This window comes from Amphiprion ocellaris, chromosome 21 (genome assembly GCF_022539595.1).
Source record: "Amphiprion ocellaris isolate individual 3 ecotype Okinawa chromosome 21, ASM2253959v1, whole genome shotgun sequence".
Classification (NCBI taxonomy): Eukaryota; Metazoa; Chordata; class Actinopteri; family Pomacentridae; genus Amphiprion; species Amphiprion ocellaris.
The window spans coordinates 23,122,437-23,136,060 of NC_072786.1; the positions used below are offsets into that span (position 1 = coordinate 23,122,437).

At 38.6% G+C, this 13,624-nt stretch overlaps 1 protein-coding gene across 3 annotated transcripts in view; it reads right to left on the reverse strand.

Annotated features, from left to right (window-relative positions):
- The window catches only part of ptprz1b (protein tyrosine phosphatase receptor type Z1b), a 74,712-nt gene that overhangs the window by 38,261 nt on the left and 22,827 nt on the right, over positions 1-13,624 (reverse strand). For all 3 annotated transcript variants that reach the window (XM_035955156.2, XM_035955155.2, XM_035955153.2), the window contains exon 2: positions 9,844-9,912. In XM_035955156.2, the coding sequence (XP_035811049.2) occupies positions 9,844-9,912 (69 nt within the window). The remainder of the gene's footprint in view (positions 1-9,843; positions 9,913-13,624) is intronic.

The following is a 13,624-nucleotide window of genomic DNA, read 5'->3' on the forward strand; positions in this document are numbered from 1 at the left end:
CACTATGTTTCCAAGCACAACAATAAATAACTCGGTTCTCTGAAACCTCAATATTTAGTGTTGAATTTCACTATTCGAGTGCAACTGTTCAGCCCCAGCTGGAGTCATGAGTTTCCATTAGCATCTCAGTTAGTAACACTCTTTGATTACAACCCTGCAGACGCCTGAGCGGAGAAATAAGAATTGTACCTTTGTGTGAGGAGAGACTTCAGTCAGGTTTATTCAGCAGAATCAATGTCTGTGAATGCATTCATAGCGCACACACACTTACTGACTGACTGACATAAAAGACTGAGCCTGAAGCTGACAAGATCTAAGCTACTAAATGAATCTATTATAAATGACAGAGAAAGGACTATACACACACACACACACACACACACACACACACACACACACACACACACACACACATCACTCATTGTACTATAATGACGGACTGTCACACACATCAGCAGCCACCATATCTGACAATCAGAACAGTCACATTATTCAAAACGGAAGCAAAAAGGAAAAAAAGACGGGAGTATGATTCAGAATCCCCATATGCTCTTCATGTGATCTTGGCGACTCAGTCTGGACGTGTGAACATGAAAAAGTCCCGAGAGCATCAGTTAAATATTAAACATTGGCAGACTGGCTCTGAAATGATTCATTGTTTATCTGAACCTACACAGTGAAGGTTGATGAAAAAATAAAACAGCACAAATCTCACTTTAGCACACATCTATACTTCTTAGACTCCTACTGAGGTTTATCCTGAAAAACAAAATTATTAACTACCTATGAGATGTCTTCAGTGTTTGCCAACCTCCCCAGTCTAATCTGTCTTCAACAGTCAAAGGTCAGCAGATTGGATTTTGAATATATAGCAGTGACAGACACTTCATCAGCTGCAATAAGATAACTATTCTACAGAATGTTTGTGTGATTTTAACAGATATAAACAGCCATGAAACCACATATCAAAAATGGTTGCACACCTCAAGCATGCTTCGTTCGTGGCTTACAAACAGCCTGTTATGTCCCTTGATAATATTGTGCTGCTCCCTGGGGCTTCCATGCAGGCCTCCTGAGGAGCGCTAGTCTGAGCCTGCAGACATCTCCTGATGGAGGCTGCAGATGGCAGTGGATTGGTGGTTGCCCATGCGAGATGGGTTTTGCAGTCAAAAAGTACTCCCACCACCTCCATTGAAGTGATGCACTCCCAGTGGCTTCCTCTGAAGGCTGCTGTTGGGGTTCACATAGAGTCCAGTGTGGTGTCCTGGTTCCGGCCACGCAAACAGAACCTTAACCTAAGTGTGGTGCAACAGCTTCGCCCTAGTTGTCTTCACGGCACCTACAGGTTTTCCTATCTTTGATTATTACTCCACCAAGGAACACGGCAGAGTTATGTGACAATGGCCACTGATTTGTCTGTCTGTCTGTCTGTCTGCGCACAACATTGCTCAAAAACGGACTGACGGATTTGAATTAAATTTTCAGGGAAGGTCAAAAATGACACAAGGACCAAGTGATTAGATTTTGGCAGTGATGCAGCTTCTAATCTGGATCCACGAATTTGTTAAAGATTTCTGTATCATTGTGAGATAGCAGCACGGCATCACTGTTACTATGACAACAAGTGAACACTACGTCAGCTGCCTGCTGACGATCACATGCTTGTGATCCTACTACAAATCGACCACTGCAGACCATAAACTGTTAAAAGATTTCATCTGTCAGAAATCATATGACTGAGCAGCCTTGGTGGAGTACTGTGCTCTCTGAGTGCTTTTCTTATTTGTTTTGTATCTATGGGATATCACTGTGTATCCTTATTAATTTTAATTTGGGTGCATAAACAGATTTATTTGTGTGATTGTTCTTTGTGTTAAAATTATTACTTGTGTATCTTGATAAACAAGTGGTTTAAAATCAAATTAAGGTGGATAAATTCAAATAAAACCTTTTTTCCCTGTTCTTCGTTAAAAATGATCAGTAATTATCTAAATCCACTGACATGAAGCATTTATTCGTGGTACATTTTTCAGCTATACTCTCCCAGCCCTGGCATGTTCTGTGAAGCTTACTGTAGTTTTTGGATACTGAAGTCATCTCCATTCACACTGTTTCCTGTCACGTTCATGTCGGGCTGCCGAAATAGCAGTCGATGAACTCATTAACCCAGCTGCATACTGGTGAAAGCAAGGAACGAGGAAGGGAAAATGGGTAGCATAGGATGTGTATTTGTGAATAAAGAAACACAAGCACATACACACCTCTGCATCATTACTTCATGTCTCCCACAAGGCTCAGGGAGCAGCCACACAGACTGAGCAACAACTGGAGCAGAAGAGAAGCCAGCCTAAAGTATTTGGTGACTAAGAGAGCAGTTGAGAACATAGTGGGTGGTGAACATGAGCATGAACAGAGAAACAGAGACAACAAATGCGAGAAAGAAGAAACAGCTAACTGGCTGAGAGACACTCAAATAACTAGAATCAAGGATGCAGTGTTTTCTTCTTGCCTTGGTGGAAAAGCCTCCACAAAACCCTCATGGGACACTAAAACTGTAATTAAAACGGTGATAATAAAAACAACAAAGACACGAGGAAGCATACTCACAAGGATTAAAACCAAATCAGGTTAAGGTCTTTCAACAGATAGTCAGAGATAAATAACACAATAAACGATGCATTAAACGAATTGCATTATTCCCTGGCTTGACTTGGAACCCAAATCTGTCCTCATTATTTGAGAAGGAAATCAACACTATCAGTAACTTCAGATATGTCTTTGTGTATTTCATTCAAAGTCTCAGAGAAAGGCATTAAAGCAGTAGTGATTGATTTTTTGCTTGCTTGGGGGCAGTGGAGCATACAGACAACACAACACTGACATTAATTCCACATACAGGTAGGGTGAATGTGTCGGCAAACAGCCTATTTACACATCCAGCAGACAGAGCAACATTAGCATTCAAAACACCTGCATTCTCTCCTCTTTGCTTTTAAGTGCACCGTAACATGCTCCACTATGTTCACCAGCTCGCTGCTAACTTCATTTAATGCAGACCAGGCTGTGGCTAGCATCGGGAGTTAAGATTGACATTCTCCTTCAGCTAAGCACAGATGTTTGATCCATATTAATACAAAAATGCTACTGGTGCAGCATTAATTAAGTTCTTTTAGTACTGTTGTCACTACTCCACCTGGGACCGTGGCATAATTATGTGACGATCGGCATTGGTTTGTCTGTCTGTTAGCAACATTACTCAAAAACGGATAAACATGAAATTTTCAGAGAAGGATAGAAATGACACAAGGACCAAGTGATTAGATTTGTTGAAGATTTCTGTATCACTGATAATGGCACAGCGTCACTGTAACTATGACTACAAGTGATGATCACATGATTGTGATCCTACTATAAAATCGACAGCTGCGGACTTATTGGGACTTATTTGTCGGAAATGATAAAAGGAATGAACAGCCTTGGTGGAGTACTGCGTGCTCTGAGTGCTTTTCTAGTTTTAACTATGCAATAATAATTTTTTTAATATAAATTTTTGCCCAGCCTAGCAGTCAGGTCTGTGAAATAATAAACTTTGGTGTAAAGCACCTGCAATAACTTCTATACAACTGTCTATGCCTAACACTTACTATATATTGTACCTATAACAGACAGTGTTCTTCTCCAATCAGCGATAAATGAGCTTAACTAAAAATTCATGCAAAAAAGGCACTGTGTCAAAGAAACTCAATGAACAGTATGTGTGTGTTACTTCAAGTACCAGAGAGAAAATAAAATGCGACTGAGGAAGGTCAGTTTGAGTAAGAGATGTGTGAGTTTCAAGGCTTATCTTTAACAAAAGGTTGTCGAATGCTTTAAAGCACTGTGAGATAAGATTTTACAACTCTGGAAAAGTTGAGCTGCTTTTTTCTGATCCTCCCTTTGTCAGCACTCACACAGTGTCGATGCAGTAATCTCACTGGGCGGCTGCATTTTAGGCTGACTTTTTTCCTCACACAGTGCTAATGTCAGTTTGAACATAACTTCACACCTTTTCCTACCTTGGAAAAATCAATGCAGCTACGCTAACTTAGAAATTGCTTATTTGACATTATCTTTTCATCACTACAAACACTTAAGGTTGGTGAATAGAAACTGACACTTTGATCAAAACTATACTTTCCATGACTAACCTGAATTCTACTGAGAATCCCTCTGAGACATGGCAAGATGAAGTCATCACACAGCCTCTCTAGCTGTCCTTATCAGTCTCGTCCTAATGATCATGCAGCATGAGGAGCAGCAGTCTGTTCAACTGCAGGGTAGATACAGGATGTTTTCTTGGAAACGACTGCACAGTTTAACCAAATGTGTGCTCTGATTCTCAATGTGGGCATATAAATCATTTGGTGTCTGTCACAGTCCACTTCTGTTTCCAATCAGATCATTTAAATTGTAAAGAAATTTATTTTGCAAATGTATGAGGAAAGAAGCATTCATATTTCAAATCATCTGTAAGTGCATGCGTGCGTGTGTGTGTGCGTGTGTGTGTGTGTGTGTGTGTGCGTGTGTGTGTGTGTGTGTGTGTGTGTGTGTCTGTGCTCCCCAGACAAAGCACTAGGGGAGTATTGAAGCCTGCATGGCCGCTGGCTATGACTTAGTTGGATCAAGAAAAGAGAGGAGACAGAGAGACGGGCACAGAGAATAGAGGGAGGCAAAGACACAGATAAACACGTATAGAAAAATGACAATGGGCAAAAAATACTGAAATTCATCAGTTATGAATTCAACGTTTTGATTCAATTATACTGTATTTGTGTTTTCTCTAAATCGCTCCTGCTCCAGTAAAAATCTCATCTTATGTAACTGTGTAAATGTATTCTGATGGCTCATATTGATGCTGGTCTAGGAGGAAAAAAAGCTCATAATACCATATCAATAAAACTCGAAAAGGCAAGAAGAAAGTTACATTTACATTTTTTTGATCTTCAACCATATAGTATGTCTAAAATATTCCTATAAGGACTTCCACATTACATTTGCCTGCAAAGGAAAACTGCGGGTTACCAGATTGCATGATTACACACAAACATTTACATGCACACAAACACACATCACAGATGGGCCCCTAAGGGGTGTCTTTCAGGCAGAAGGATCCCAGGGACCCCCTGGAGACGAGGTAGAGAGTAATGACAAGGACAACACAGAAGAGGAGGAAGGAATTTTTTCCTCCACAAATATATAGTACATAATGTACCTATAGGTTTAATGCTCATATTCTGAAAACCTTTAAAGAAGACTGAGTAAACCGCAATCAAATGGCAATATTTGTAAAAGTAGCTTTTGAAAATGCAATTTTGTAAAAGCTTTTTCAAAGTAACTGTGGATGAAACAACAACATGACACTACAACATATGCTTCAAAGTTCAACTGCTCACTAAGGCTGAGTGATTATTCAATTTCAAATTGAAATCATTACTTGAAATAATTCAATTAGCAAGATGCAAAGGCTGCAGTTTAGGACACATGCTGTGCAGTGCCTCTGATGGAGGGTTTAAACTGTTGTGTCAGTGGTTGTACAAATTCATGACATCCTTCCTGTGTGACAGCGATAAGCTTTTGATGGAATCTCTTGGAGTAACGCACATCAAATGTTTTGAATTTATTACAAAATGACAATTAAACTTAAGCCTGACTTTCAAAAATGATGCAAAAAAATTCTAATAATTCAGACATTTCCCCCAAATTGTTTAGCACTTCCACCTAGGGACCATAGTAGGAGGCTTAGCAGGTAAAGAGCTAGATTTTCCCATCCACATAGTAAAACAGAACAAAAGAAAAAGAAAGTTTGGACTTGATTTGTTGTGTTACCAGACACATGACTTCAAACCAATGTTAATGTTCTTCCTAGGACAATTATCATAACAATTGTATACAAAATAGTGGTAACGCTGGACTCAAACATAGCTTATGAGCCAAATGGATGACAGCATATCTAGTTGTTTCTAAATGTTAATGCTAAATGTTAAACTTTCAAGGTCTAAATGATGGAAAAATGCATTATCTACTCACCTACGCTGAAAACAGTAGTTTGGTAATTGTATCCAACCTTCAAAGCTGTAGAGAATGTTCAATATGTCATCTATCTTTTATACTTTTCATTGCTTATTCTGCTGTTGGCCTCTAACCAAAGTATTACACATAATAGACTTCACATTGTCAAACAGTTGCCAAATTAGTTTTAAAATATACGACCAATGGATTAATTATAGCAGTGTTTTTTCAAATTAGCATGGAGAGGTGTATTATTGAGCTGACACTTCACTGAGCCACAGCGTAAACTAGTTTTTTTTTTTAACTAGATGTATTTTATTAATATGTTCCTAATGGCTGTATACATGACAATTAAAAAAGGATGTGCAAGAATATTTTCAATATTTTCAAATCTGAGGCAGCCCCATGCTGGAAAGTGCTGGAGAACTTTAAGGACATTATGCAGTAAAAATCACAGTTTTCAACTCACTAACATCCATATTAAGTTTTTTTTATATATTAGAAAACGCATCATGAGTGAAATAAGCCATCACCACCTCAATGAGCATTTCCACCTTGAAACTGCAGCGTTCCGGTTCAGACTTCCAGGTCTTCATGTGCAACAAACCAAAGTAAGAAACAATCCTGTCAACTTGTGAGGTGGGACTTTCTACATCATTATTCTTCTTCATGTATGGCTGAATTATTTAAGTATTAAAACTTGTCATTTTGTAGTGTAGCACAGTTTCACAGCGCTGATCTCTATTTTTGAAAAACACAAACAAAAAAAAACAACATTATTTGTGAGCTCAACATAGATGACAAAACACAGAACCAGCTGCCTTATCGTGGACCAGAATGTCTCAACTCTTACTTCACAAATGCTGGACATCATGAAGTCAAATGTAGGAAACTGTGTTTTAGTTATTTAAAATTTCAAACCTGTTGTGGAAACTTTAACCAAACAACTACTGGTTTGTTTGAAGCAAGTGCCCTGAACAGGGGTATTGTGATTTGATGTAGCCTAATTTTAAACTTTCTCCTGCTCTCCGATGCTCTCTCACTTTCCCGCCCTCCTCTTTCTTTTCTTCTCCTTTTGTCCCCTCTACTTCTGACCTAACTAAAAAGCTGTGCACAGTGCCTCACAATGAAGTGTGTTTCTTTCACATGTTAATGCTTTTACTCATGGCTCAGTGCACAGCACAAGGCACAAGAAACAGAGCTGGTCAGAAAAACAAGGCTGTGTACACAGGCACAGAAGCACTTGGCATGGCAGGAGTGGCTACAGTTACAGTGAATCTAAATGAACTGCCACTGAGTCCCACTCAGATGAACTTCGAAATCCAACAGAGGGGAAAAAAAGGAAGCATATATGAGTATATTAGAAAGAAAGAAAGAAAGAAAGAAAGAAAGAAAGAAAGAAAGAAAGATCAGACAAAGCACGACTGCAAATAAAAGTGAGAAAGACAAGGATAGAAACTGCATATCCACTTTATCTCTACTGCAGACAGGCTTTTCATCATTCAAGATCATTTCAGTGTAACACACAAAAACCTATTAGACTTTGATAAACAGGGTGTATGTGCCTAGGAACTGATTGTAAAGATTTAACAGAGGGAAAGGAAAACAATCTGCAAGATGAAAATACATGTGCATCTATTGGTATTCATGCTGCTTGACAGATATGAGTGGAAACAAGTGGAATAAGCAGAATTATACAGCTGTACTGTATGTTTTTGTGCATGCACGTGTGTCAGTCTGGGTTTGCTTCACTACCTTAATGCAAGTCCATTAAAACTTGGCTCATGACCAGGTTTTATATTTTACAGAGTACAAAGTTTCTGTAAATGGAAGTCCACACCCATGAAAAGCAATTAATACACTGATGTCATTAAATTTGTCACAATAGGCTTCGTTACCCTGATTTCAGTCAGGCGTGTCTGGCGTGTTTCATTAATGTTTCATTATAATTACCATATTTAGTATTTTATTCAATTAGTAATAACATTGGTGAGACGTACTTAAGAAAAACAACTAAGACAATATGAAACCAGCAGTATTTGTTTTAGCTTGCAGCACTAAAAGATACGATGTCTATTAGTTTAACATTAAAGCAGTCATTTGTTTGGACATTAATATACAGTACATGCACATACACTACCAGGAAAAAGTTGGGACACACCTTCTCTTTCAATGCTTTTTATTTATTTAAATTATTTTCTACATTATAGATTAACACTGACTGAAGATTAACACTTTTTTGTTTGTTGTTTGTTCATAATTCCATAAGTTTTCTTTTATAGTTTTGAAGTCTTCAGTGCTAATCTACAATGTATAAATTAATTAACTAAAAAACATTTAATGAGATGGTGTGTCCAAACGCTTGACTGGTAGTGTACATACACGTACATTCTTCGTACATCTTTCTACATGGAGTTTTCAAGTTCTCCCTGTGCATGCATGAGTTTTCACAGAGTACTCCGGCTTCCTCCCACAGTCAAAAAACATGCTTAGGCTAATTCATGTGAGTGTTTGTCTCTATATGTAGCCCTGTGATAGACTGGTGACCTGTCCAGGGAGTCCCCTGCCTTCACCCTAAGTCAGCTGGGATAGACTCCAGCCCCCCATGACCTTAATGAGGATTAAGCGGTGTACAGATAATGGCATGGATGAATTAAATAGCGGGCAAGTGACTGTCACCAACATGGCATGTGTTTATTATGGTGCAAATGTAGGCTCCACAACAGATGTCATGGTTTGAGTTGTCATTTTTTGTCATATGTACTTAGTGATGGCGTGACATTAACTGTGCATCTTTGCAATAGTGAGTAACTGAGTGTAACAGATCTAAGTACTGGATGTAGCACACAGGAGAATGGCATTCCCAACTATCTTCCCTGTGAATTAAACACATTATATCTATTATTAGTAAAAATCAATAAACCTGATAAAGTAGTTAATGGTCTGATTTATACTTGGTGACTCTGAGAAATATGGTGTCTACCCGGCCATGGTCAAATCCTTAGCCAGCAGTTAATATCATTTTCACCATGATGCTATTCAGGGGCGCAGGTTAATAAGACTAATAGCTCTGCATTTAGCTCACTGATGGCCCGTTGAGCCCCATCGCTCCTCCTGATTCCACCGAGCAGTAAGAAGCTAATCTCTCCCTCTGGGACCATTACTGTCTGTCTGTGTCCACTCTTTGTTTCTGTTGGACCACAGATTAGCTCAGTGGGGGCTCTGTGCTGAGTTAGCGGTCTTCTGACCATATGGTCTAAGGCTGATCAGGGCTCTCTCACGGGAGATGTTAACACATAATTCCTACAGTTCATGTGATATCCACAATGTTCAGCTGACATTTACCACGCTGGTGTTGTTGTCTGTTTTAAGAAGGGTCTGTGTGATTTTGAGAGGTAAGCAGAAGGCAACTCAATCCCAGGGGCTTTCCAGTTTAAATTTTCTGTCACTGTTGGTAATTTTACAGTACCTTATTATATCACCTTATTTTACTCTACTAATCTGTAATTGCTCCTTCATTACTGTTTTATATTAATGTAGAACATGTTAGCTTTTAAAAACGCATTGTTTTTGGATCTGATTTACACGGTTAGTCACTAAATAGTTGTAAGATGTGACTGACAACAGATCAGACCTCTGCTCATGCACAACCAAAAATTCCGCTTTGTGCATAAAAAAAAAACACCCTCTCTGAAATCACTGCAAATCTGTGTTGTCACTGCTCACATAACAGTGACAGAAAAGAATCATGGCAAAGAAAAGAAACCAGAAAAATCACAGCAGGCTCTTACAGACCTGAGTAGGACCAGTCGATATCTTCAGGAAGTTTTCTCAGACCTTGGACCAGCGGTTCTGCTGCCACAACTATCAGAGACAAAGAGAGATTATTAGCACCATTTGGGATTTCTAAAAACATATACAAATGTACAGAGTCACAGGCAGAACCAGGATTTGACAGAAAACAGCTGCTGTGTTTCTTACATGTGCCATATGATCAGTGAGAACCTTTTTCTGTCATTAGCTCAACTCCTTCATTCAACAATCAGCCTTATAGAAGACAGATTGGCTCCAATCAGTCAGCGAGTCTAAGTCAGATTTGCTAATATGGTCACATGTGATGCCGCTGTTTTGTAGCATAGTGATGGAAGATGACTACTCTGCTTAAAAACAGCTAATCTTATAGTCTGGGTAACAACCAAGTGGCAACCTCCACGGCTGAAAAATGAACTGTCAAAGTGTCCAAAACTGCAGTTCCTCAAATGACCACTTGAAGCTGACTGCAAAAGCCAGTCAATCCCCACAGAACTTCATGTTAAAATGACACAGTTTACAGCATAAATAAACATGTTTACAGTCTGGTACAAAAACTGCTTTGGCCTGTATCGCTAATTTCCCAGGTCATGATAACTGTATGTTGGTAAACTTTTATGTAACTTACATATTTATATTGTATTAAGGCTAAGTTATGTGTATTTAAGAGCAAGGCCACTTTGAGTGACAGGTGGGTACTGTCACAGAGAAGTCCACGGCCCAGAGATGTTTGTACGACACTCTGCAGCTTCACTTGCGCTACCTTTTCACAGCGGCCAGAGTCACCTCGCGGTATTCAAAAAACCTAACAGTGACGTCACAGAGAGTTTATCCATCTTAATATACACTCTATAGCAATAGTGTCAAAAATTCAGCCCACGGGCCAATACCAGCCCACCAGAGGGTCCACAGAATGACTCAGCAAAGTGTAAAAATTACAAGTACAATTAAATTTTAAATAATTTCTAGACCTTGATACAGTAAAGTATTTTACTTTATGATCATAAAGTAAAATACTACATTGTGACTGAATGTTCTGTGAATTTGTAGACACTCTGTGATCTGTAAAAGTCGTAATGTGTAAATGATAAACAAAAATTGAGCTTATTTTTCTTAAGAAATTGCAGGTTGTTCATTTTGTTTTGTGAAAACATAGTTCATTAAATGTGAACATTTTTTGCACTAAAACAAAGGGAAATTTTCAGAGTTGTGGTTATTATGTTCTGATTTTACTGGTTTGGCCCATTTGGGCAGAATGTGGCCCCTGTATAGCAACAACACGAAAATTTACAATGTACCAACTTGTTATGAGTTATCTGTTTCATTTTTTTACAGATGTCGTTTTAAGTCAGATTTTAACAAACCAAATAAATGCAATTTTCCCTCTCAAGCCAATGAGCATCCTTAGCGTTATTTTCAGAGTAAAAGGACCAGGGTGTAACACACCGGCTTCTGAGATATGGCAGAAACAGAACAGAGCCCTAACCTTAGCTTGAATAGATGCACACGAGGCAGCAGAATCATTGGTATCAACGTAGACCACTTTATAGGGAGCAGGAGGAAACTGCCTCAGCATTAAAACACACACACACACACACGCACACACACACACACACAGCTATCTATTTCATAGTAGTAATTTTCACTCATGGACAGCTGAGGATACAGTGATGAATGAAGTCACAGTTTGGGTGTTTGTATCTGTGTGAGTGTCAGTTGTCTCACTCCTTCTATACGTTCTCTAATAGCTTCACATCCTGCAACAATTTTCTCTTCCTTCCATGACATGTAAGGACATTTTATAACACACACACACACACACATACAACTCTCTCTTCCCTATGCTATCTCTACTTACGTTTCTGTCTCTTGGTTTTTACATTCTATATACCAGTTTTTCTTTCACTTCCTCCTCCTGCTGATGGCGATGAGTCATCGCTCTATGTGATGGTCAATAAATTAAGTCATTATAGAATCCATTGTATCTGAATAAAAAGCACACACTGTTTGTGTTTTGTTTTTGTTTTCAGAAGTGCTGCACTATGAAGGACACAGTTTGCTGCTGAAAAGGGATCTCAGCTGGATAATGTCAGCAAAATTGTTAAGTGAAAATTGCTGGTGGGAGGAAGTAGTGGAGTATTTCTAAATAACAGCCACATAGCAACCCTGCCAAGACTTCATTTCCATTAAGCTGACACATTACCAGAACATGTTTCATGTTTCCAGCAGGAGAACTATGTCTGAGTGGTTTGTGAGTGAGCCATAAGGCCATAAATGTAACCTCACACACTGTATACACAGTCTATGTCAGGTCAACTGTATGGGCATTACAGTTATACAGTTAAAGCTCAGAACACAACCAGATGGTATATTTTATAGTACAACTGGAGTCAAAATTGGCAACGACGGGCACAATCTGACAAGCCTGTTGCTCCACTATGCTTTAGAGGAGAGGAGCAGGGACCACTTGCTGATACAGATTAGAACATCAAAATTCATCATAAACAGGACTGGCTCAAATACAACAGGAATAAATAAAAAATAAGTGGACTAAAACAAAACATCTTCTCTTTCTTTGATCTTTCACTGCATGCAAAAATACCAAAACCTGTTCTCCAAGAAGATGAAAGCCCTGTGTCGAGTGAGATTTAGGTCACGGACAACTATCGTCATATTCACAACATTAAATCTGTCCATGTGGCACAGATGAATACAGAATGATCCTATTATTTACTGTATACAGCAGCAGGATAGCAACACAGGGTAAATCGGGGTAAATTACTGCACGTCACATATGCATTTGTGTATACAGATTCATCAAACTACAGTATGTGTTGTTAAGATACTAAACACATGCAATGCAGCAAAGCCACAAATCCTCTTCTGTATCATCTGTGAAATCTTTGGCATGATGAATATTCAACAGGCCCTGATAGAGATGCAGCCACAGGGGGATTTGATGTTTTATTTCACACTTGCTTTACTCATTTTTTGCTATTTTTCCTCTTATTTCCCCCATAACAGACATGACTGATGCTAAAAATTAAAAAAATAAAACATTGCTTTTGTTTTTGTTTTCAGAGGTTACAGAGGACTCTGCTGACTAGCTGGAGGAAGAGCTTTAAAAAGACAACCTCTGGGTCCTTCAAAACCTGCAAGAAGGTCCGTAAACATCCCAGCAGTGACTCATTTCTTTGGCAATAAATTAAAATAAATGGAATCACAGCTCTTTCCATGATAGTTTGTCACTGTTAAATTAATCCAGAATATCTTGGGAATAAATTAACAGTTCCTTCTTGAAAAAGTTTAAGATTCATTTCCATGAGATGACAGATTAAGTCTAAGACACCAGATCTAATTTCTGTATTGCACTATACTGTCCTGAAAGGAGCTACAAAATAAAAAGTATATTTCAAAATATGTTGAAGATTAAAGAAAGCCACTGTGACATAGCCCTGTGGTTTGTGGATTCCTATTTTGAAGTCTTGAGTTTTGAATTTGGCCGTCTCGAGAACTCTATGCAAGCTGATATGATAGCTACTTGTCAATTGTAAGCCTGCTTCATTGTCTATTTTACATTAAATATTACCTAAATTTAATAAATGAACAGAATGGAATTGAAGGAGACCTCAAACTAGCAATGGAGACCCTAAACTCCTTAGGAAAATGTTAATTGAGGTAACAAATGACATGAAAAGTAGGTGCACCGTCTCATAGACTTCTATCTAATCAAATTTTATTTGCGGTCAGATTCGTCGTCCTCTGC